This window comes from Muscardinus avellanarius, assembly GCF_963383645.1.
Source record: "Muscardinus avellanarius genome assembly, chromosome: 1".
Taxonomy (NCBI): domain Eukaryota; kingdom Metazoa; phylum Chordata; class Mammalia; order Rodentia; family Gliridae; genus Muscardinus; species Muscardinus avellanarius.
Window position 1 is genome coordinate 84,584,823 of NC_137786.1, and position 24,212 is coordinate 84,609,034.

Consider the following 24,212-nt stretch of genomic DNA (forward strand, 5'->3'; position numbering starts at 1 on the left):
TAGCCTGGAGGCCATTCTTGAGAGGAGATGCCACTTCACACCAGCTGATAACAAATTGGAGCCTATCATCAATCTGACAACTGCTTTCCTGGCTCCTTTTGGTGGATCTTTTTCTTGCAGTCTCCCTCTCCTCTCCCCATACTATTTCAAAAGCAGAAACTGGCCGGCCATTGAATTAATCTAATAGACTGGAAATCTGTGAAAAAGATTGCCACCGAGCAACAACAAATCGTGGCGTAATTGCACTGCATAAAAACTCACCACTCTCATTAATCTAATTACCCTGTAACCGAACACGTTCAAGTTCGCCCACTCTCAGACCCCTCCTCACCGCTGTGAGACAGAAACATGTCAAAGAAACCTGAATGCCCGAGCCTCTCACGCAGCTGCCAGAGAATTCCGCCGAGAGCTCGCCGGCCCCCAGTGCGCCCCCGACCCGCTCCAGACGGCGGGGGGCGTTCGGTGTCTAACGTGGCGGGCGCTGGGGTTCACCAGGCGCTCGCAACTGGCCTGTTACGGGGTTCGCTCTAGGTGATTGGCTGAGAGGGGACCTGCACCGCGCTCTAGAAAAGAACTGGCTGGGACGGGACAAGGAAGACGGGAGTGATTAAAAACAAACTAAAACTTGGAGGAAGCTGAACCTGATCGTATTGATTCAAGGAGAGGTCAAAGGCCGGTTCCCTCGAAACGCCGGCGAGAGTGAGAGTTGCTGTCGCGGGCTCCTATTGGGTGCCAGGAAACAGTAAATCGCGGAAGGGGGTGGAGAAGGGAAAGCCGAAAGGAGCGGCGAGGAGGCTGGCCCTTTCGCGGCCGAAGGACCCACGGCCTGCGGACGCGGAACTCGAATTACACCGATGGGCGGGAGGAGGCGCGGGGGCGGCCGCTCCGAGCCCCGAGAGTGGCGGGCTGGCCCGGGAGGACGCACGCCCCCAGCCAATGGGGAGCGAGGGAGGGCGTGGCCAGTCCGTGCGGCGGCTGTGATTGGCTGTTGCGGAATGGGGCGGGGCAGCAGTGCGGGGCTGAGATTGATTGACCGGTGGGGCCGCCCAGCAGAGAACTCCGGGCGGCCGGCGGCAGCTCGCAGGGGCCCGGCCCTCCGCAAGGTCCACGCCCGCCGAGCCCACGCTGGCCGGGCCGGGCGCCCGCGCGCTCGCGGCCGGTCTGGGTTCTCGCTCACCGTCTTTCTTGCGTTTTCTCTCCCGCCCCCCTCTCCCCGCCTGCCGCCTCCCGCCGCCGCGATGCCTCTGCGCCCCGTCGCGGCCGCTGCCGACCGTCTCCACCCGCGGCGCGCCGCTCCTCGCGGCGGTGGCGGCGGCCCTTCGCCTACGCGGGCCTGAAGGAGGAAGAAGAGGAAGCGAGGCGTGCCCCCCGGCCCATGCCGCGGCCACGGGCCCGGACCCGCCACGGCGCCCGCGCCGCCGCCCTCGCCGGAGCCCGCCAGACCTGCATGGACGGGCATGGGCTTGAGAGCAGCACCGTCCCGCGCCGCCGCCGGGGCTGAGCCGCGCCGCCGCCCCCGGCCCTGCCCGCCGCCGCCCGCGCTGCTGCTGCTGCTGCTGCTCTGCCTCGGGCTGCTCCACGCAGGTAGGTGGCGGGGCGGCCCGGGCCCAGGGCTTTGTTCCCCGACAGCGGCCCCGAGGGCGGCGCGCCCCGAGGCTCCGAGCCCCGCGCCGCCGCCGAGCCCCCCGCCCCGAGCTGCTTATCAAAGATGGACGGGCGGGGGCCGCGCGCCCCAGACAGCGTCCCGGATGCTTTATTGCTCTCCGCGCTGGTGTTTACTGAAAGTCAGGCTCGGATCAGGTTTCCGCCGCCGCCGCCTCCGAGCGGAGACAAGGAGCCTTGTGCTGGTCTCCGGAGTTGGGGGTGGCGGCGAGGCGAAGGAATCGCACCAGATGGAAAGATTTTCACCAGGGTTTGCAGACCTGGAAGGGGGAGGGAGTTGATCTCGAAGTAACTTAAGTCTGTTTGAACGGGGATTTCTTTCGGTTTTTGCCAAAGCCGCTTTTAATTCAGCGTCCTGCCTCTCTCTTGAAACACCCGAGCTTTGTGGCTAGCCGCGTGTGTTGGAGTTCCGTGAGAGGTTGACAGATAGCCGGCCGCCTTCTGGAGGTCAGCGCCTGCCCAGCCGGAGGAATGTTTTAAGGGAAGTCAGCCTGCACTCGAGCCTTCTTGCACGGAAAACCTGTCTTTCTTTTTTAAAAGTTTAACAGAAATCCAAGGCGCTCTTTGCAAATCAGTACCACGGTGTTTTCAGAGTTTGCTTAGACAAAGAATTTTCCTTTAATTACCAGCATTTGAAAGGAAAATGTCTTTTAGTTTGAGAACAACGAAAATATTAGATAGGTTTCTTTCCCTTCCAGGCCTTTTTATCCTGCTTTTATGACAGCAGTCACACTGAGAAATTTTCACTTAGGTCATAACCAACGTGCTATCAGGGAGGTTTTTTTTTTTTTTTTTTTTCAGTAATGGGAAACAATGTGAAATTTAAGGAGACAGTTTAATTTACTTTGCTTAACTTTGCAGGGTAATCTAACAGTTACATCTAACACCTTCACCTGGGGAAAGGGACTGAAGAAGTCTTAGTAGTAGAACAATTAACAGCAAGTTTTAGAATGATCAAAAGTTTTAGTTAGCACCTTTAGAACCTTAGAAAATGTTACTGTGCATGCAGTTTTATGGAAAATTTTTAACATGCCAAAAGATACATTCAGAAGTGTGAGGAAAAGAATGTGTCTGTAATGCCAGAGTGTAGTTTCTTCATGAGCTGGACATGAACGTGCTAGCTAGGTTGGATTGTGCTAGCCCTTTTCTGGCTTCTTGGATATTGTTTCCCATAGTTGCTGTAAGGTCCTAAGGCAGGATTGGAATCTGGTTCTTGAAGCTTTCTTTGCTGGCCTTTGAAAGGCGTAAGAAATTGGAAAATTTTGGTGACTTCGTTCAAGAATTTGGAACTTGAGGGTCCTCTCAGTATTTCAGTGTGTGCCTCGCTCAGGTCACCATTAGATTCAACCCAGCATGCTGGGGGCATGGGGGGGGGGGGACTTGATTTCTGTGGAATTTGTTGGAGTGGAGCAATTAATCTGGTTTTAGAAAAGAGGGCTCCTTTTGAGACATCTCTTTGAAGAGTGGTGCTATTGAAATTCAGGGGTTGTTTCCCAGAGTAAGAAGCCTAGTAATGCTCTTTGCAGATGGACTACCATATGTTTTATGTCTGGATCCATTTCATTTGCCTCAGCACCCCATATGGCTTCGGCAGTTCACTCAGTTTAGCTTCAGCATATCTCCTTTCTTTTATTATAAACTGGCAATTGTGCAGCAGATTCACACATGCAGTCCTGGTGTTAAGAAAGCTGTCTTGAATGGTGAGTCCTTTATGTCTGATTCATGAAAAAAATGATCAAATGAAAGCACTAGACCCACAAATCCTTTAGCACTTTTAGTAACTGGCATGGAATTACTATCACACTGATTGTAGGTGTTCTGACCCAAAGATAGAGAAATCTATAACTGCAGATTTTGAATTGTGCTCTTGGGTATTTGCTTTTATTTGTTTATTTACACATATATACATATGTGTATTTAGTTTTATTTTAAGCAAACCTCTGCAGTTGCTAAATGGAGATTCAATATGGGAGTTATTTGCTTACTCATACACTTCATGGCCTTCTTGGCTACATCCTGGAGATTGTTTCTATTCTACATTGTCTTGGCATTTTGACAGGAGGCATACTTTACCGCCTATAACAGGCAAAGTGTGCACTGTCATTATAAATTCATGAAGCCAGGATATTTCTGGGTGTATGCTACAAATTAGTCATTATGCAGGAGCCCACAGTGGAGCTGAAAATGCTGATCCAAGAGCACTTCCTCTCTAGTTAGCCCTCCCCCCACCATCCTCTCCATAGCAGACGGCTGTTGGAAATCTTATCCAAAGCAAAAGAACTCCAGTTCCGTTTCATGTGTGATTTCTCTTAGCAGTCAGCACCTACCTGTCATGGAAAATGGAAAAGTGGAGAGTGGGGGTTGGGCGGGCAGGAAAGAAAAGAAGCTGAGAATCTAAATTCTGTTTCTTATCCCTTCTGAGTAGTTGCACCTGCATTTCCAAGCTCTTCTTACTTTTGATATTTTATGGCTATTTGAAATAATTATAAGTAAATGTCTGCTCGGATAGATTTTATAGGCCATTAAAAGAAGAAATAGACATTGCAAGTTTAGCGGAAAGTTCTTGTGCTATCTTTTATTTGTTATCTAAAACTTCTTCTTTGCTGAGTGATCTTGGCCGTGTTTTCTACTTACTATGAATATGATTTGAATTCATGTTACTCCAGTCATTTTTTAGCTATCAACTATTAACTGTTGTTTGGGATAGGAATTTAAAGGAAAACATGACCTATGATAGGAAAAATGTGATATTTGAATAAAATTACTACACTCTGGCTTATCATTCAGACAGGATAAAGCCTTTTCTAGATCTTTACCATCTGTAAAATGGCTTTAAGGCCTTTCAGAAATTTTGTTTTTTGTTTCTTTGTTTTTGGTTTTCCTCCATAAAAATAGTTGAAAATAAGCTGGGCATGGTGGCACATACTTGTGATCCCAATACTTGGGAAGCTGAAGGCTGAGACAGACAGATCGCAGGTTCATGGTCAGCCTCAGCAACTTACTGAGGCCCTCTGCGCCTTAGTGAGACCCTATTTTGAAATAAAGACTAAAAAAATAAAAAATAGGGTTGGGATATAGCCCAGCCAGTTCTGAGGGGGGAAAAAAAAAAGCTGAAAATGACTTAATCAGCTTTGGAGAGAGAGGAACCCTATAAATATTGGAGCTGCTCTTGTCAGCTTTGAGCTAAGTAAGCATTAGATAGGCCAAACATACGAAGAAGATTTTGTGATATTTTTAAAAAATATGTCATTTAGTTGTTGCTTTAAGTCCATAGCTCCAAATATTAAAATAATCCCGACCTTCTCTTTTCTTCGATCTAAAGTAGTCTAGACTACAATATTTTTTTCTTCTTTGGTCTTTGAAATTTAAACTGATGACAGAATTGTTATCACTGGCTGTTACCACTCACACTTTTTTTCCCCAACAGAAGCTAGAAACAGAGATTGCAGGCTGTTCAATCAAAAGCAGATTGCTACTAAAATAATATTAGAATTAGAATATTTATTAAGTCTTTATCAACTGAAGCCCTAAATCTTGATGTTATCCTGAAGTTTATTATAGTACAGCATCTTGAAATAATATGCATTTAAGAATAATATGAGATAATATGTTTTTAAAAATAATAAACTGGCCATGATTGCCCACTCTAGTTCATTTTAGAAAATCCCCTCATTTCTTAATTAAGTAACCTAAAACTTGAACAGATTAAGAAATTTCCTCAAGGTACAAACCTGTAATCCCAGTACTTGGAAGGCTGAGGCAAGAGGACTATAAGTTTGAGGCCAGTCTGGCAACTTAATAAGACTCGATATCTCAAAATTAAAAAAACGAGGATGCAGCCCATTTATCGAATGCCCTGCCCCTTGGTTCAGTCTTAATCCTGAAAGAAAAAAAAAAAAAAAGTTGGTGGGGAGAAGCTTTCTCCATAACTTTAAAGAACTATAAAAACATTTTAAGTGACACAAATATATGTTACAATTCATTCCTATAAAATTTGATATTAATGCTGAAGAACATTTATCTTTTTAGTAAGTCTCCTTTTCCTGTTTTTTTTTTTTTATGGAACAGAATATTGACTGGCACATGTGACTGATCTAGTGTTGGCAGTTCTTACCTCTTTGTGTGCTCACACTTACATACACACACTTTGAGAGAAATTTTATAAATTGAGAAGTTAATGGTAGAAAAGATACTCTGGAAAATGATTTTTTTCTAATACAGGGCAGTAAAACTTAGAGATTTATTGCTTCATTTTAGTCTTGTTTAAATTATTGGGTCTATATAAATTGTTGATTAAAGGGAGAAAGTAAGGTTTATAGATACTGGAATTCTGTCCTTTTTAACTCTGATTCTCTTTCTGAAAAAGAGTATGGCTGGGATCATCTCTCTGTGCAACACAATGTCAGTGTATACTTTTTTTATTTAGTGTAGTTTTACTAGTGATCAACTTGAGAGCCAGAATCCTAAGGTGTCAGTGATACGTGTTAAGGAAGAAGTAAATACATAGCTTGGTCAAGTGAATCACTTTTTTTAAAGTAGAATATTTAGATTTTGTAGAAACTAGTAAAGTGTGACTGTGTACAATTTGTGGAAGTTAGCATAACTTAGCACCTGGGTGTTTTTTCTTAATATTCCTATCCTTTACTCTGTTTCTAGAATCAGGTAAAGGTGTTTTAACTAATCATACTATAATTTAGGATTTTACCCCTTCCTTGGATGTGGAGACTTTAATCATGGTTTTGTGCTGCTTGTATAATGCTTTCCAAAGCAAATTACTCACGAAGCTTTCAAAATCCAAACAAAGTCGAAGTCCCTGGCTTTGGTTTAGAGCAAAAGTATCTTTCTCAAAATCTATAAACAAATAGCAAGCTTGATGAAAAAAATTTTACTGTTTTCTTATCATTTTAACCTAGGAACACTACACTAGATATCCCTCACAAAAGCCCATGTTTTGAAGTTTAACTTCATGCAGTTTTTCTCCCAGTGGCTTGATTTGAGAAAGACATGGAGTATAATACAAGCCTGTTTCTGAAAGCTTCTTAAAATGGGAGTACATGAAATAGAACAAACAGTTCCCAGCGGAGCTTGTCTTTTTCTCGTGTAGTTCAGGAAGTTATGACGCATTTACACATTTGGTCTTATCTTCTTTCCCATAGGTGACTGTCAACAGCCAGCCCAGTGTCGGATCCAGAAGTGTACCACGGACTTTGTGTCCCTGACTTCGCACCTGAACTCTGCCATTGATGGCTTTGACTCTGAATTTTGCAAAGCGCTGCGTGCCTATTCTGCCTGCACCCAGCGAACTTCAAAAGCCTGCCGTGGCAACCTGGTATACCATTCTGCTGTGTTAGGTATCAGTGACCTCATGAGCCAGAGGAACTGTTCCAAGGATGGACCCACATCCTCTACCAACCCTGAACTGACCCATGACCCTTGTAACTATCACAGCCACGCAGGAGCCAGAGAACAGAAAGGAGGGGACCAGAACCCTCCTAATTACCTGTTTTGTGGCTTGTTCGGAGATCCTCACCTTAGAACTTTCAAGGATCACTTCCAAACATGCAAAGTGGAAGGGGCCTGGCCACTCATAGATAATAATTATCTTTCAGTTCAAGTGACAAATGTGCCAGTGGTCCCTGGATCCAGTGCTACTGCGACAAATAAGGCAAGTGTACTCCTCCCCCTTCTATGTATAACTTTCAGATATTTGTTCAGATAGTTTTTGAAATATCAAATGACTACTTTACAGGAATCTTTCGTGTGTGTGTGTGTGTGTGTGTGTGTGTGTGTGTGTGTGTGTGTGTGTCTTGTAATACAATCAACAGAGTTGGTAAAAAAAATAAATAAAAATTATTTAGTAAGAAACTTAATCAAAAATGTGAGTCCAATGTGGTAGTGATATGAAAAATAAAAAGTAAGCAGTGCTATTTGAGTTCCCCATGGAGAAAAGACAGACCTATTTAATGAAAAAAAAAAATGTGTGTGTTTTTCAGTGATGTCTTTTGAGTGTATATGTATGTGACTATCCTGAAGAAATTCATGTTCAGGTTTATCGAAAGAATGAAGTGAGTGTTTGTAATAAAGCTGCAAAGTCTGAGGCAGTGACCCACAAGGAAGCATATTTTATTGGAGATTTGGAAGCTCTAGTAAAATATAATGGCTATAAGCCAGGCTTCCTGATGGCAAACCCATGATGGAGTTGCAGTTTCTAACCTTTCAGTGACCAAGAAAGTTATGAATTGAATATTGCAGAACAGTGTGATATATAACCATGTAATCTTAGGGCCTCAGTGTCCCAAGTAAACCATCACCTTCCCTATATCATCCCAACCACAAACCTTGAGACCATCTCTTCTTGCTTTAACTTACTGTGCCACACCTATTCATAAGTTGGTTTAAACTAAAATATAACTGACAAGGGTCAAGCTTTTGAAGTACTTATAGTTCTTTTGATTCCAGGATACCCTCTCTTACCTCCAAATGTGTGCGGTGTGCTTTTTAAAATGAATTTACATTATTTCACTTGGCATTTTGTGGAGGCAGTTTTATAGCACCTCAGGAGATATCTGGAGTCGCCCAAGGGTATCACAAATCTAAGATTAGAAGTCATTTCTCTGAACAAAGAAGACCATTAACACTGATCCAGACATCTTAGGGGATCTCCAAAATGTTTATACTTCAACTCCCAGTAAATGTTCAAGCTTGCCTTTTACCTTACCAAATGCCTTGCAAGTACAGCGCACTTGGGTTCGATCCCCAGTTCCAGGAAGTCCAAAAAAAAAAAAAAAAAGCCCTCAAAGAAAAGAAAAAAAAATAATGTAAAATTCTACATCTTAAAATAAATTTTCTTCCTCTGGTTTTTGTATATATACAAATAGTTTTTATACAGGTATCTCAGAATATGTTACAAAGAAACAATTCTGAAGTTATCACATAGACCATAGCCAAGAATGCATCATTGCTACAGTCATAAACTACCTAAAACCTGAGAATAATCCGTGAATAGCTGATAATTTAAGAAGGAAATTGGTTGGGAATGGCCATTAATTACTTAAATAATCAAAGACTTGGAAGAGTCACCTTCAAGTGATAAATAAAAGCTTATTTCAGAGATAAGAGCTGTGTATGTTAGAAAATAGTGGTTCTTATCACAAGCCCAGAGTTGCATTTTCCATACTTTCCACCCAAGTACACATTGCTTCTGCTTGTCACTCAGCTATTCAAAATTCTGTACATTTTACTGATTATGATGAAAATATTTAGGGAATAACCAATAACCTTATAAGCATTAATATTGTATAACGGAACCCTGTACACTAAAGCACTTAAGCCCATTTTAATTAGCAAATCTATCATATTTTTAGTAAATAAATAAAAACACAACTTTGTTTTCTCTCTCTGTTAAAGGCCAAATGTGTTACTCGTTCCAAAAAGGAGGGGAGAAAAGCAGTCCTCTGACATAAATTCAAGTGGACAATGAGAGTGTGCTTTTTTAATTGCACTATTGGAAAATATCTTGCCACATCTGGTGACCATGCTGTTCAGCAGCAAATTACTCTATGGCTTCATGACCTCTAGTAGTTGTTGGGTTTCTGTCATCCCCCCACCCCCTTTCTGTTTGTAACTTTATCCAGAGCCCACATAAGTATCTGAAAGGTTACTCATGATGGCCTGTCTCAAGGCTGGTATGATATGTGCTGATGAAACCAAGCAAAGGCTGAAAATCTAGCAATACAGTCTCATTTTACCCCACAAGGGCCAAAATTAAACTTATAGACACTAAGCATTAAAAATGTAATAAAAAACAAAAATAATTCACAATTTGAGTCAAAAGGTACTTACAAGCCAGGGATGCGTATAAGCCTAGTACTTGAGAAACTGAGACTGGAGGATCGCAGGTTTGAGGAGTCTCAGCAAGGAATGAGACTCTCACCAGCCTAGGAAGAACCTGTTTCAAAATAAAAGTAATTCTGAGGTATAGCCTGAAGTTAGAATGCCTCTGGGTTCAATATCCAGTGCCACACAAAAAAAGTACTTACACAGTAAGTTTCAAACAAGATCAAATTTTTGTTCCTTGTTATCTACTGCAGTCCTTTTCTTTTCCCTTTTTTTTTCTTTTTCTTTTTCTATTCTTTTGTATTAGAGATTGAACCCAGGGGCATTCTACCTCTGAACTTATATTTATTTTAAAACAGGGTCTTGCTAAGTTGTGAGGCTGGCCTTGAACTGCAAGCCTCCAATTTCATATCCCCCTAAGTACTGACATAACAGACATGTGTCACTATGCCTGGCTACTGCAGTGCCTTTTTTTTTTTTTTTTTTCTTGGTACTGAAGATGGAACCCAAGGGCTTTCTACCTCTGGACTACACTACCAGACCTATTTTTATTTGGAAACAGGGTCTCACTAAGTTACTGAGAGCCTCACTAAGTAGCTGAGGCTGGCTTCAGACCTGTGTGATTCTCCTGTCTCAGCTTCCCAAGTACTGGGATTACAAGCATGCACCACCATGCCCAGCTCTGCAGTGCTTTTTAAAAAACTCTTTGGGTCCTAGTCTTACTGAGAACTTAACACATATATACATAGACCAAATTATTGGGTAACCGGGCAGTGCAGATACTGAACCATCCTTGTGTGGTCAAGCATATTTAATAACCCACGTGCTTAGTGTCATTACATTTAAAGACCTATGATGTGGAGGCTGGCTGGCCATCTGTGATAGTGGAATTATATTTAAACATCCTTTCATTTTCCTGCCTGCAGTGCTGTACTGAAGCACTAGACCCGGGGTATTTGCTCAGCCAGGTCACTAAGGCAACTCAGTTCTGAGAGCCTGGCTTCGTGAGCAAGCCATTTTCAGGCCTAACTTAGTGAGCTCCACCTGCCAATGAATACCTCCCATTCTCTCATCATGAAAAGACAAGACCTGGGGGTGGGGGAAGGGGATCTAAACAGAATGAAAGAGAATGAAGTTATCTGTACTCAAGGGGCCATTCACTAGCTAAGCCTTCTTTTTTCCTCAAGACAAGCAGTGAGTTTAAGGCAGCTAGGCCTGCGGTGTGAAGTGGCCCCATCTTCACTTGCCTCATGCTCTTCACCCCACTCCTTTTCCTTCCTTGCGAAAGGTGGGGCTTGTTTTCCAGGTGGCTATGGTGTGCACAGGTAGGCTTTCTCTGGGCTCCATGTTTTTGTTTATGCCCTCTGCCAGCCTGCTGTACTCATGCTCTCTGGAATAGTCTACCCCGGTTGGCCAGCTTGCCAAGTAGATATGTTACTAAAGGGGAAGCTAAGACTGGCTTTTCATCCCCACCCCGAGGCCTCAAGGGTTTCTGGCACACCTACACCTCTCGGCTGTGAGCCACATCAGCTCTGGGCCATCTTCCCCACCTTTGGCTCTGAGAGGCAGCTGTAGGCATGCAGGCACTGGGGCAGAGTTAGAAGACAGAGGCAGGCTTAGAACTCACACTTAGCTGCACTGAGAAGAAAAGCAGTTTTTGTTTAGGTAGAAGATGAATCCCACACTCTGTGCTCCACAGAAGACACATGTCAGTAGCTCTCCTATGCCTCACGCTCAGGAGGAACCACGTTAGTGAAGATGGCTGGCTTCTGTTCCTTCTCATCCCTTTTTTTTCCCCCAACACTGTGACTCTCATTCCGCAGATCTGTATATCTCTGTTTAAACAGAGATATTCAGTAAGGATCTGTATATGCCAAGAACACAGATATTAGCTGGGAAATACTTTCTTTATATAATGGAAAGATTCTGCACTTTACCACTGTGTTCCTAGTACCATATATCAAAACCCCCAGGGCTGGGATCCCCAGGGCTACATAGTAGATCCCTTACTTACATGTTTAAGGCCCTACAACAACAAAAACCCCACCAGTCTTGCAAGTGCGTTTAAAGTTATTTTCTTTAAAAATTTTTCTAGAAATTTACTATTACACACCTAAACAATGACATTTTTTTAGTAATTATGTTTTACAAGCAATTTGAATACCTTTGTGTTTTTTTTTCCTTAGTTTTAATGTAATCTTATCCTTTTTCACCACTGTGACTTTCTTAATTTTCTTCAGTTTCAATAAAACAAAATAGATATGCTACAACTACACATTTTAGTGTACTTCATCCTTGGGTAGGAAAAGGGGTTCACCCTAAGGCAGTTTGAATTGGGGAGGAATGTACTCTTTGTGCTCAACCAACCCAGATGATTGTTGGCCAGGCAAGTGGACACTGAGGTTTCTCATAAGCTCTCGTGCCATAGCTACGCCAGTTCCTGGTAATCCCACGGGGAGCACCCAGGGCCTGTCCAAGCATAGAAGGAAGCCCTGCCCACCAGAGTGTGTGTGTGCTTTCATAATCATCCTTAAATCTCAAATTCTGTAGCTATTTTTTTTTTTTTGGAAGTTCTTGAGATTTGCCACTAGAGATGTAGAAAAACTTAGTTTTGTTCATTCCCTGTTAATGTCTTCCTCAAATTGTATAACCAGAGGTTTTTCACTGTAATGAAACCCTATTTCATTGTAGGCTCCTAGACATGAGGTGGGTCCAGTTTTCTGGTTCCGTTTAGCATGTAGATACTTTTCACAATAGCGTGTGAGCAGGCAAACCAGTGTTCTGGATCATTCTCTGTTGGTTACAAAATCGGAGCCAGAGGAGCCTACATTGCAGAGTCTTTCAACTGTCATTTTAAGTGTATCTCTGGATCAGGGTTTGGAAATCTGTCCTTTCTTGACCCTAAGCCCAGTACATTTTTTGCAGCCAAGTTTTTGCATCCCATCTTGTTTCTAGTGTCTCTACAGAAACCACATGAACTTCTCAGGAGGGATCTCTTTTAAAATTTTTATAGACTGAGAAAGATGCTCTATCCTCCCATTGACAGAGTAGTGTTTTGAATATACAGGTACTGTTCGTACACATGATGGTGTTATGGTGAGACAAGTGGTATTTAGGGGAGGATAAAGCACTTTTCTTCCAAACAGCACAATTCTCTTGCAGATACATTGTAATTAATCCTTAAAATCTGAGATGGCCTTTTATTTTAGCTATATATGTTGTATAGGTAATAGGCTTTGTTCCCTATCATGAAGAGTTGCAAGACTGGTGAGGCATATTGGGAACACATAGGAAAAGAGTTTGTAGTTATTCTCTGCTCAGTGAAATCATTTGTCTGATGGAATATTGTGATTAACTTGCAGTGTTAAGTACTAAAGGACCCACTGTGTGTAGGAGATGTGAATATATCATCTGCCTCAGTCTAAGCACCTTAAATGACATTTGTAGCAATCAGTGGAAAAGTGTGGGGTTTGTATGTTAGCTGTTTTCAGAGTTTCTTTGTAGAACACTGGTTGACTTCATTCTTAAGCTGGTTCCCATATTACTTAGCAAGTTGACAGGGTGTCAAGAAGGGCCAGAGAGAGCAGCTGCTGTAAAGCCTGCTGCACGCCATCACCAGGGCATGTCCCCTCCCCACCTCGCCTTGGTTACTTTCACAAGTCACATTCTTACCTCTGGCACTTGGCACAGTCTTTCTAACACACACACACACACACACACACACACACACACACACACACACACCTGCATGTGGCCCCTGACCAGCATCTGTATTTCCAGTCACTAGTTCTTAATTATTCATTGTTTAGGGTCGCATTTCATCTTTAAAACTCTTATGAAACCATAGTTTAGACATTCTTATCTTTCCTGAATTTTTTGTTGTTGTAGAAACTGTCTTGAAACATTAAAGGATAGGTTTTAGAAGAGCAACAATCAGCTGCAGTTCCAGGTGTCAGTCTTCATATTTGTCCCTTTCTATTTCCTATATAGCTCTTGTTTGTACTGGATTATAAGGTCTTAGGCCCAGGAACCACTCAACTTTGCTTAATAGAGTTTCAGTAAAATAACCTGGAAGTTAAAAAAAATCCAAATACATCTCATGAGCCTATGGAAATATCATTTTGTTAGGTGAACAGGCCCACCTTGGTTATTGTTTATACTGTACTTTCCATGTTTTGTGTGTATGCATTAAGACACTCTTTAACTATCTTTAAACAGTCTTTAACTGTTTTTTTAATCTCCCTGACTGTGTCAATTCCCTCTGTCCCAGATATGGTTTGGAAGGAGGAGGAGCTCTCAGAAATCTCCAGTTGTAAAGGACTGTCAGAGCCAGGCAGGATTCAGTGAGGGAGCTGTGGGCCTCTGTCACTTTAAAACAAACCCGCACTCCTCCATAGTTTAAACCAGAGGCATGAGGCCAAGTCTGATACACAGCTGAGAGTTAGAACTTGTTTTTCTGTCACATTTCCAAATGTCTCTCTCTCCGCCCTATAAAATCTTTGAGTCAACATTTCAAGGGGAAGGGGCGAGAAGGAAACATTGGATGGCTGGTACTTTTTTGTTGGCTTCAATTAATGCTAACCAAACAGTTTCTGCTCGTGTGGAATGTGGCATGTAAAAAGAGTTGCCTACAGTGTTGAACAATGCAAATGCTACCTTCTCCATTTTGTCTATTTGTTTTGACTGCAGTAGAACTTGCTCTTCCACTGTTTTGAATTTGTGTTCTCGCGGGTGGGGTAACTTAAGGACTTTCAAACTGCTCGGCTTGTCAGTTAGTGATAAGTCACAAGAATAGCTAACAGGCATCTGCTGGTGCAGAATTTTTAACTGGGCTGGCTTGCAGTAAAAACATGGTGTTGAGCCTGTATAGAACTTCAGGTGAAACTGGTTCTGTGGAGAGGGTTCTTATGCCTGCCTGGCTGGTTATTTGGAGAGTTGGAGCCAAAAGAGTATTTGGCCAATGCTGGTAAAGTTCTTTCATGTTGGAACATAGTATATGTGCTGTGGATAGAATTGCTTTAACAGCATTAAAACATTTAGCTCCTCATCTGCTCTGCATGTGATTCTGAAGTGGGGGTTAGGATTTAGTCTTTCTATTTAAGGTGTATGCACATAAGTACCGTATGCACTTAGGTATTGATGTTTTCCTCTCTCCCTGCCCAGGGAAAACACAGACAGAAGGATATTATCAAGCCACATTCCTGTTACTGGTTTCTTGAAGTATATAGTCACTGCTTCCATCTCCTGTTCCTGGATTCTCAAGGGCTGCTTTTTTTTTTTTTTTTCCCCTAGAACTGACAATGCAGGACTGTGTAGTGAAGCCTTTCAAGACCTATCACTGTTATGGTCACTTCCTAAAGCTGAGAAGTAATCAAAGAGGCTATGGTTTTTGGTTTTGTTTTATTTTTTCCCCAATAAGTTTGGCCACAGCTTTGCTGAACCTAGGCCCAGAGCGTTTGCCTGGTACCCCACCCAGACTTGGGGTGTCTGGTCCTGCCCATTATTCCCATCATGAGGAGGATGTCTGAATACGAGACCCTGAGGACAGATTCTGGCCCCTGAGAGTTACTGCCTCCAACTCAGGCTGCCACCTTTTAAAACTTTCTGCCTCTGAACTAAGATGGAGTGGCAGCCCAGGCTCGTCATACCATCCACACAGGCTTACCTTCACATCTGTGCTGTTTCACATTGCAAACACAGCAGACAAGTGGAAGGGACGTTCCCTTCATGGTGTCTGGAGCAGCTGAAGCTTACAGGCCCAGAGCCTGGCCTCGTGCTCAGTGTGAGTCGCATTGCCCCAGTGCATAGGAGGAAGCTGGCCAATTTCTGTCTCTGTGCCTGTTTATGCTTCTAGCCTTCCTTGTGTTAAATGTATAGAAAATATTCTTGAAAGTTGACGTTTTGGAGCTCGTCTCCTTCCTGTGTCATCCCTGGGGCAGCTTCCCTTCTCAAGTGCTCTTTCCAGCCACTGAGCTAGATGCCTCTCTGGACCACCCCAGCAGCCTTTAGCTGTGGGTGTCCTCTGGTTTGGCTGCTTCTTTCTGCATCTTCTGCCAAGTAGCCCTCCAGCAGCCAAGGCAGCCCCTGTTTCTGTGTGTATTTATTACCAAGGGCAACATTGAAGGAGTGTGATCTGTTCCTTTCTCTGGATCTTCTGAGGGCTCCAAGAATAGAGCTCTCTGAAAGAGAGTTAAGGCTAGAGAATCCTACATATTTTGATACCCAAGGTATTTTCATTTAAGCCCTAAATGGAGTCTGGACTAAGAATTTTTAGTCAGTCATTCATCTTATGAACACATGGTTAGTATCTTGTCTTAGTCTGATAACATTTCTGAGCAGCTCATACTTTTCTGAGTCTTAATTTTTCTGTGTGAGAGCTTTTTAACACATTGGCCAAGTTGTTAAATTACATTTCTCTTCATTGAGTTCACAACTTCCTAACAGATTGGCTTCCCTAATTTTTTTAGGAAAATTGTTGATGACATCACATATTTCCAGCCCAACATTTTCTTAAATATTGCACATAAAAAAATCCTTTCTGGGTTTTACATGAAATTCTTCAGACAGAAAGTTGTTCCACATGAATATGCTTTATTTTTTCCTGCTCCCCAAAGGGAAGGAGACAGAATTCTCCCAGTTTTATATAACCATAGGACAGTTGGCTCCCTGCCTAAACCAAATAAGTTCTGCTTCAGCTGAAATTTATACTTCCAGGAAGGTGGTCAAGGAAAAAGCTTTCAAATGCCTCTGCTTCCTTTTGGATCTTTAGAGCTTCCAAGGCTCTAACTTCTCGACTTTTAGAAGAACTGACCCTCAGAAGGAAGAATTTTGGTGTGTTATGAATAGAGATGAAACTTACATATTTTTTTCTTGTAAGCATGTGCTCTTGTTGGAATGGTCTTGTTCTCTCAAGGGACATGGTTGTGGAGGCCGCATGCCACTCACATATGTAAGAGTGAAAGGGGCCCTTAGACTCTACTGTTTTGTTTTTTTAACCTATAGTTATATTCAAAGGATATAGCAAAGTAGACGTATCAGCTAATTAAATGAAATAAAATTCATTTTCACTTCCTTTGACATAAGCAGAATTTTAACTAAGTATATATCAGTGTCATGTTTTCATAATTTCAAGCCAGATAACTTTAGTTTGGTTACAGACCCATCTTAAGCTAAGAGAGGGAGGTTCCTCCATCTACAAGTGCAGTATTGGTATTTAAGGATTCCTGCACTTGCAGTGCCAAGTGATCTGATTTAACACTGATAAATGTTTTTTTCTTTTTTTTATGGTACTGGGGATGGGACTGCAGGGGCATTCTACCTCTGAGCTATACCCACAGCCCTTTTTTTATTCTTTATTTTGAAATAAGGTCTCACTAAATTGCAAAGGACCTCACTAAGTGGCTGAGGATGACTAGGAACCATAATCCTCCTGTTTTAGCCTCCCAAGTACTGGGATTACAGGTGTGCACCACCACGCCCAGCCTGTTTTTTCTAGAACACAATATGCACAAATAGTTAAGTGAACAACCTTTGGGGAACTCTGCCGTTTTAAAATCTGTGTACAGTCTTATGTAGGGAAGGGGAAGAGTAGAGGGAAAGCCCACCAAACACCATGCATAGATGTCAGTATCACTATGAATTGCATTATGATGTGAGACTATAATGCACCAATAAAAGTATAAAAAATAAAACCTATGTGCAGCATTTTGCAAGGCTGTTGTCCCTTGGGAAGATATCTCTGTATTTCTTGCCAAAACAATACGTACATTTTTTTCTTATTGTGGGCTAGAGCACTTTTATTTAATTTTTTTTTTCTGATGGAAAAAAGAGGCAGGTGCCTCTTGATTTTGACATTTTGTACAAACTTTCTTAGGTTCTTGTTGCCTTTCTTTTGTGCAGAGGTTGATTTGTGTGGCTGCTGTCTTTCTCTTCCTAATAGACCTTGTGGGTGGTAAGCTCTCTGGGAGTGAAACATTAAAAATGAATGAGGAGAACTAGAGTAGTTTGTCTAAGGTGGGGTGGATAGGGGAGGTTTAACAAAAGACATTGATGTTTTAAATGCACAGAAATGCCATGCATCAATAATAAATGGTGTGGCATAGAACAGATGTGCCAAATTGAGTTATTACAGACTATGGATTGGTTCACGAGGCTGGGGGTAAAAAGCACAGCTGATGTTTTTGAATGCTGTGTGAACCCTTTTGAATACAGTTGCAACTTTTCAGTTTTTACACTCTGATGGTTGCTATTTGGAACATAAGAAGTTAGGAATTTTCAAAAACTCCAGTAGAATTTCAGTGTTTTTGATGTTAGACTTATTAAGAATGAGCCAGGCGTGGTGATACACACTTGTAATTCCAGTACTTGGGAGTTTGAGACATGAGGATCATGGAGGTTTTATGGCGAGCCTCAGCAACTTAGTGAGACTCTGTTTCAAAGTAAAAAATAAAATAGGGCTGGGGGTGTAGCTTGGAGATAGAATGCCGCTGAGTTCAATCTCCAGTGCCAAAGAAAAAATTATAAAGAATGAATAAATTTTGCCTTACTGAAGAGGAAGACAGTCTGAAAATAAATGTGTGGCCTTTTACAGCCAAATTCTTGTTTTCTAAGTTATCATGTTATAATTGTTCTAAAGAATGAAACTGTATTAGAGAACTCAAGTCACATGACTTGATTATCCAACATTTTCTACATGTACACTAATGATATGTCTAAGTACCTATTCAGTACATATTTAAATTACAGAAACCTCACTCATGCTATAGTGGATGATGTTATGCAGAATCTCTCATCCAATAGGAAGAAGTGAGACAGCGAAATATCACTGTAATTTTCTCCTCTCATAGAGAAAGTCTCTCCTAACAAATTGGAAAGACAGAAAAGATTCCATAAGGTAGACTGAAATATTCTGTAGGTTTACATAGTAGAGAAGTCACACTTCTATGTGATCTTCTGGATCTTGTAAAAGATATATAAAGTTATTATAGTGTTAGAGCAAAGGACAAAAAAGTGTGGGATATTTGAAATTACTTGTGAGTTCCTGAGTGGAATTGGTGTGCTTAATTAAAAAAAACAGGCTTAGCCGGGCGTAGTGGCGCACGCTTGTAATCCCTGCGCTTGGGAGGCGGAGACAGGAGGATCGCGCTGGTTCGAAGCCAGCCTCGCTGGCTTAAGAGACCCTGTTTCCAAATAAAAAAGTTTAAAAATAGGTCTGGGAGTGTAGCCCGTGGGAGTGTATCCCGGAGGTAGAAGGGCTTCCAGGAACCCCAGTACCACCACCAAAAAAAAAAAAAAACAGGCTTAGTGTAAGATATATACAATTATTCCATCTTAATATTGACCTAGCTTGTCTTTTGGAAGCTTGTTTGGAATTGGATATCTTTTCTTTGTTATCCCAACAAAAGTAATTCATCTCTGCTTTTCCTAACGTGAACAAAAAGTACATAGTTCTTGCAAATAACTTCAAGTCAGTTTAAACTTGAGGTTTGTTAGGCTAGCAAGACACATTACTTAACTGTTGTAGAAGAGTTTGTTTAATCTTTGAATGTAGGTGTTATAGTTGAAAATGAAGATAGCAATTATATAGAGTCCATTACTAGCTCTTATTTTAGCCATCTGTGTTGTTAACCTTCAACTGTTTCAGATGCAGAAGTTACTTGAATTAATCTTTACACCTCCAAGGGATCCCAGTGTGCCTTAAAAAAGCACGTGTCAAACTGACTTTAGAGCCACCAAATAAATCTATTTTATAGTCCCATTAGATAGCTAGCTCAACCCCACCCCACCCCCATTCACTCGGGACGGTCCTATGGTTGGATGCACAGCAAATTTCCTGAAGTCATCTCTGGTACACCTCCTTAAGGTTGTTAAGAAGGTGTTGAAATGTGAGGAGGCTGGTAGTGAGATCCATTGGTGGCTCAGGGTAATTAGGAAGGGAGAGAGCCCAGCGTTTTCATAGCACATTGTCTGGCTTTTAGTTGCAGCTGCAAACAACGGATATGAATTTAACCAGTCACTGCAGTGCAGCTGGTTCAGATCTGGCTTTATAACTGGCTGAAGTAAAATGAAATGGCTGGAAAATTCCAGTCAAGTAACACCAGTGGGAACATGTGGAATTAAAGAGTGTGAGCAAATGCTGGCTGGGTTGGGGGAAAACTTCAGACCTAGACTTGAGGGTGGTAGTGAGGACTTGGGGGGCACTTTCTGGCCCCTTAAACAAGGGTCTATTGTGATTAGCTTCCTTGCTGGAGCTTGGAGAGCTCCCTCCCTCCATCCAGAGCCACTTGCAGCCCTTGGCTTGTCTGCCTTCCCTCGACTGAAGTCACCTGATCTTTTATGTTCAAGAAGGAAGAAAGAAATGAGCTGTTACCTCAGTTGCTAACAATAACACAAATCTCCAAATGCATTTATTTTTCCTTTGGAGCAGTTTTCTCATCTGGTGTGGCAAAAAAGCCCATCTCCTCATAGTTTCTTCCCTTCCGCTACTTGTACCCCATGTTGAAGGCAAAGGTGGACAAAGGGCTCACTGTTTTGGTTTTTTTTTTTAATAACTGTTCTAATGAAAGGATGCTACAGAGACAAAAATGGGTATACTGAAGGGAGGCTTTTACATTGCCAGCAGATGGGTTTTGTCTCTGCATTGTATGCTTATTTTGGAGAATGGAGAGTTGGCTGGGAGAGACCTGAAGAGTCAGAAGATGCTGGTGCTGATGGGAAAACATTTGCTGTAACTAGGTTTGGAGGATATAGTCCCTGCCAGTGCTTAGGAGCTCTGTTTGCCAAATGAGTTCCCTGTCACAAGAATTAGCCAGTAACACGAAGCATTTGATTTAAGGGACTTAGCGCAGTCATTCCAAAGCACATGATGGGTCACCGTTGCTGGGGTGCCGCTCAGCTCTGTCTCAGCTCTCAGTGTTTATAAGTTTGGTAGTGTTGGGTCTCAGGGTATAGTGATGGTTTAAAGAAGAGTCTGTTTAAAGAAACAGAGTTCTGGTGATTGTTAATTAAGCTCCTTAAAGTTTCCATATAACTTAGAAAGGAACCCTTTTCCCTCCTCATAGTTATCCATTTTTGGAAAGAGACAGATAATTACCAATAAAAATTGCCTGTTTCTCTACAGCAACATTTCTCTGTCATAGGAAAGTAAAGAAAGTTGCTTTCTTTCCTCGACTCACATTCCCTGGGTTTATATTAAATTTTGATTTTAATTATAGGTGATGTTTTGATGTATAATTGCAGTGTACCAATAAAATAGTTTTTCTAAAAATAGTTAAATGAACCTGTAAAAAAATGCTAGATGGTTTTATATATGTTATATAATGTTTTCATTTAGTTATTTGGGGAAGTATTGAACCCAGGAGCATTCTCCCACTGAGTTATACCCCCAGGCCTTTTTATCTTTAAAACAGAGTCTCACTAAGTTGCTGAGGCTGGCTTCAAACTTGCTATCCTCCTGTTTCATCCTCCCAAATACTAAGCTTATAGGTGTGTGCCACCAAGCCTAGCTGGGACGATTTATTTTCACCATGCATTTGTGAGACAGGAGTCTGTGAGTTGAGTTTGGAGATTAAGCCAGCCAACTCCAAAATGGAGCCAGAAGTCTCATCGTGTAGGGGTTTTACACCATTCTCCCTTTTCCATTGTGTTAAACTTTATACATATGTCTTACTACAGATCACTATCATCTTCAAAGCCCACCATGAGTGTACAGATCAGAAGGTGTACCAAGCTGTGACAGATGACCTGCCTGCTGCCTTTGTGGATGGCACAACCAGCGGCGGGGACGGCGATGCCAAAAGCCTGCGTATTGTGGAGCGGGAGAGCGGCCGCTACGTGGAGATGCATGCCCGCTACATAGGCACCACAGTATTCGTGCGGCAGCTGGGTCGCTATCTGACCCTTGCCATCCGGATGCCCGAGGACCTGGCCATGTCCTATGAGGAAAGCCAGGACCTGCAGCTGTGTGTGAACGGCTGCCCCCTGAGCGAGCGCATCGATGATGGGCAGGGCCAGGTATCAGCCATCCTGGGGCACAGCCTGCCACGCACCTCCTTGGTGCAAGCCTGGCCTGGCTACACACTAGAGACTGCCAACACGCAGTGCCACGAGAAGATGCCAGTGAAGGACATCTATTTTCAGTCCTGTGTCTTCGACCTGCTCACTACTGGTGATGCCAACTTTACCGCTGCAGCCCACAGTGCCTTGGAGGACGTGGAGGCGCTGCACCCGAGGAAGGAGCGCTGGCACATCTTCCCCAGCAATGGCAGCGGGTCGCCTCATGGAGGCAGACAGGCGTCCCTTAGTCTAGGACTCATGTGTGTGATCCTTATTGTGTTTTTGTAGAGGTTATCTTCTATTTTGTTTTTGTTTTTTGTTTTTTTGTCTATAACAAAAATTTAAAATATATATTGTCATAATATATTGAGTAAAAGAGTATATATGTATATACCATGTATATGACAGGATGTTTGTCCTGGGACACCACCAGATTGTACATATTGTGTTTGGCTGTTTTCACATACGTTGGATGTAGTGTTCTTTGATTGTATCAATTTTGTTTTGCAGTTTTGTGAAATGTTTTATAATTGTCCCTGCCTGGGGACCTGTTAGAAAGCACTTTATTTTTTATATATTAAATATTTATGTGTGTACCTGGTTAATATGTACAGTACATATACACAGACACCGTAGGCAGCGTTCCTTTTGAAGGTAACCAGTTATTGGTAGCTAATTCTGGCTGTTCCTTCGGCCCTTCCCCATTGCTACTGATGTGTCCCGGTGTGCTGTTTTTGCTGGCCACCCTCAATGGAGCTGCCCCCTTTCCTTTGAGGTATTTCCTCACCCCTTTTTCTGCCCTAACTCAATTTGAAAGGATAGTTCACTCCCATTAGGTGCATTTCTTTTAAACACTAAATAAGGAGCTTTCTGACAGCTCTCACTTATTATGGAAGGCGGAGAGAGTGATACTAATTTCTAATTTGTATTTCTAGCACACATGGCATATTAGGTTACACCTATGAAACTACCATGTCTGTAGGTTAAAAAGGGTCTAGTGATGGCAGTTTCATTAAAGACCAGGCATCTTGCTGGATCTCTGTAGCTCAGACTTTTTTCATCCCATACTAGTTTAAATTATAATTTTCCCCTGTCTTAAGTCTATTCTTCACTAAACAAAATGTGAAACCATAATTTAGGAATAATCATGCCTTGCCCTTTCTCTAGAATTAGTGGGTGCCCATGGTCTTAGCCTAAAAAGCCGAGGAACACTGCTTTCTCTCCACCTCCACGAGGACAGAGTTTGTTAGTCTTTATATTGCAACCCAGATCCCATCTCAAAGTTCTCTAGACTCCCTTGTCCCCTGCTCCCTGTCTTCACCACAGTCCTTTACATGTCTTATATGCATAATAAAGTGAAGGAGGATGTTACTGACTGAAATGATTTCTTCACCTAATCCCTCTCTTTGCCTCTTCCTTTCCATTGTTGGTGCCCCCTTAGAAAAAAGAAAGAACAACGCAAAGGAGCAGTAACAGGAAGTTAACTGCAGGCTAGGTAGTTTTATATGGTGATGTCCCAAAGTAAATTTGTGGCTCCACAAAGAAGTGGTGCGTCATGTACTTCAAGTTGACATAAAGGCAAACAAAAAGGACTTTTAAATACCATTCTTGATTTAGGCCAACACTGTGCTTAGGTTTGGTTGGCTAGGTGATGTCGTTCACCATGTCATGTTGACCAGTGGATGTAGAGGCCCAGATAGCAGAAAAAAAAAAAAAAAGGATGTTTTGTAAAGTTCTTTTGCTTAATGAGCTGTTAACACCATCTAGTTAGAATGGAATTGTGAACTCATCATTCATCTAGAGGTGGCAGACCTCTCTGCCCTCTGAGATGAGAGGCTCATCTTGGGCAGCTTGGGGAAATAGGGCACCCTACTTCCTACTCACGGATCCAGCTCAGGGGAGTTGGAACCTTACCCTGTCTTTCTGTTACAGAAATTGGACTAGAAACCTATCTACCATCAGCTCTGAAGTGTGGAACCCCGTGCCTAGTTCAAAAGATATCGTTAGCTGGTAATTTTGTAATTGAGTTTAATGATGGACGGAAAATATTAAGGATACTTTTAACCACTATTTTTGTGCAATTAGTATAAAAGTGAAGGCAAAGCAATAGTAGAGATTTCTACAGCATCTGGGTTTAGAATGTTTATGATTAATGTACCCTTGCCCTTTTCAAAGAAAACAAAACAACTACCTGTACTAATAGTTGGGGAAAAGAAAATTTAGCTGCTTTGCCACATCAGTTAGCTGGAAAGGATGTTTAAAAGCATCCGGTATCACTGCTATTAGTACTAGTGCATTTACTAATTTTTAATCAGTGTAAAACCTTCACAGTCCGAATGGATAACTTTCATAAATCTAAATTTTTTCCCTGGATAAGCGTCAAGCTTATTTTCTTTAAGGTTTCCAAAGAAAATGCTGCTTGCATACGTTGGTTCATGTAGTTCTTAGCCAAATGGGTGTCAGGCCTTGCCAACATGTAGATAGGCTATAGCTGTTCACAGGTCTCCTAGGGGGCCTCAGAACTTGGGGGAAACACTGGTTTTCACAAATGTTCCCCCTGGCTATCTTTAAAAGACTCCAAACCTTTTTTTTTTCTTCTTCTTTTTCTTTTTTTTTTTTTTTTTTTTTTTTTTTTTTTTTTTTTTTTTTTTGTCCTCTGC

The 24,212-nt window shown here is 42.2% G+C and overlaps 1 protein-coding gene across 1 annotated transcript; it reads left to right on the forward strand.

Moving 5' to 3' along the window:
* Positions 1 to 1,346: 1,346 nt before the first annotated feature.
* Positions 1,347 to 21,840, forward strand: RGMB (repulsive guidance molecule BMP co-receptor b; the record flags this gene model as incomplete). The annotated part of the gene is made up of 3 exons (XM_080712495.1): positions 1,347 to 1,584; positions 6,819 to 7,327; positions 21,172 to 21,840. Exons 1-3 carry the CDS (start codon positions 1,458 to 1,460, stop codon positions 21,838 to 21,840), a joined length of 1,305 nt encoding a protein of 434 aa, XP_080568621.1. The 5' UTR covers positions 1,347 to 1,457.
* Positions 21,841 to 24,212: the final 2,372 nt, after the last annotated feature.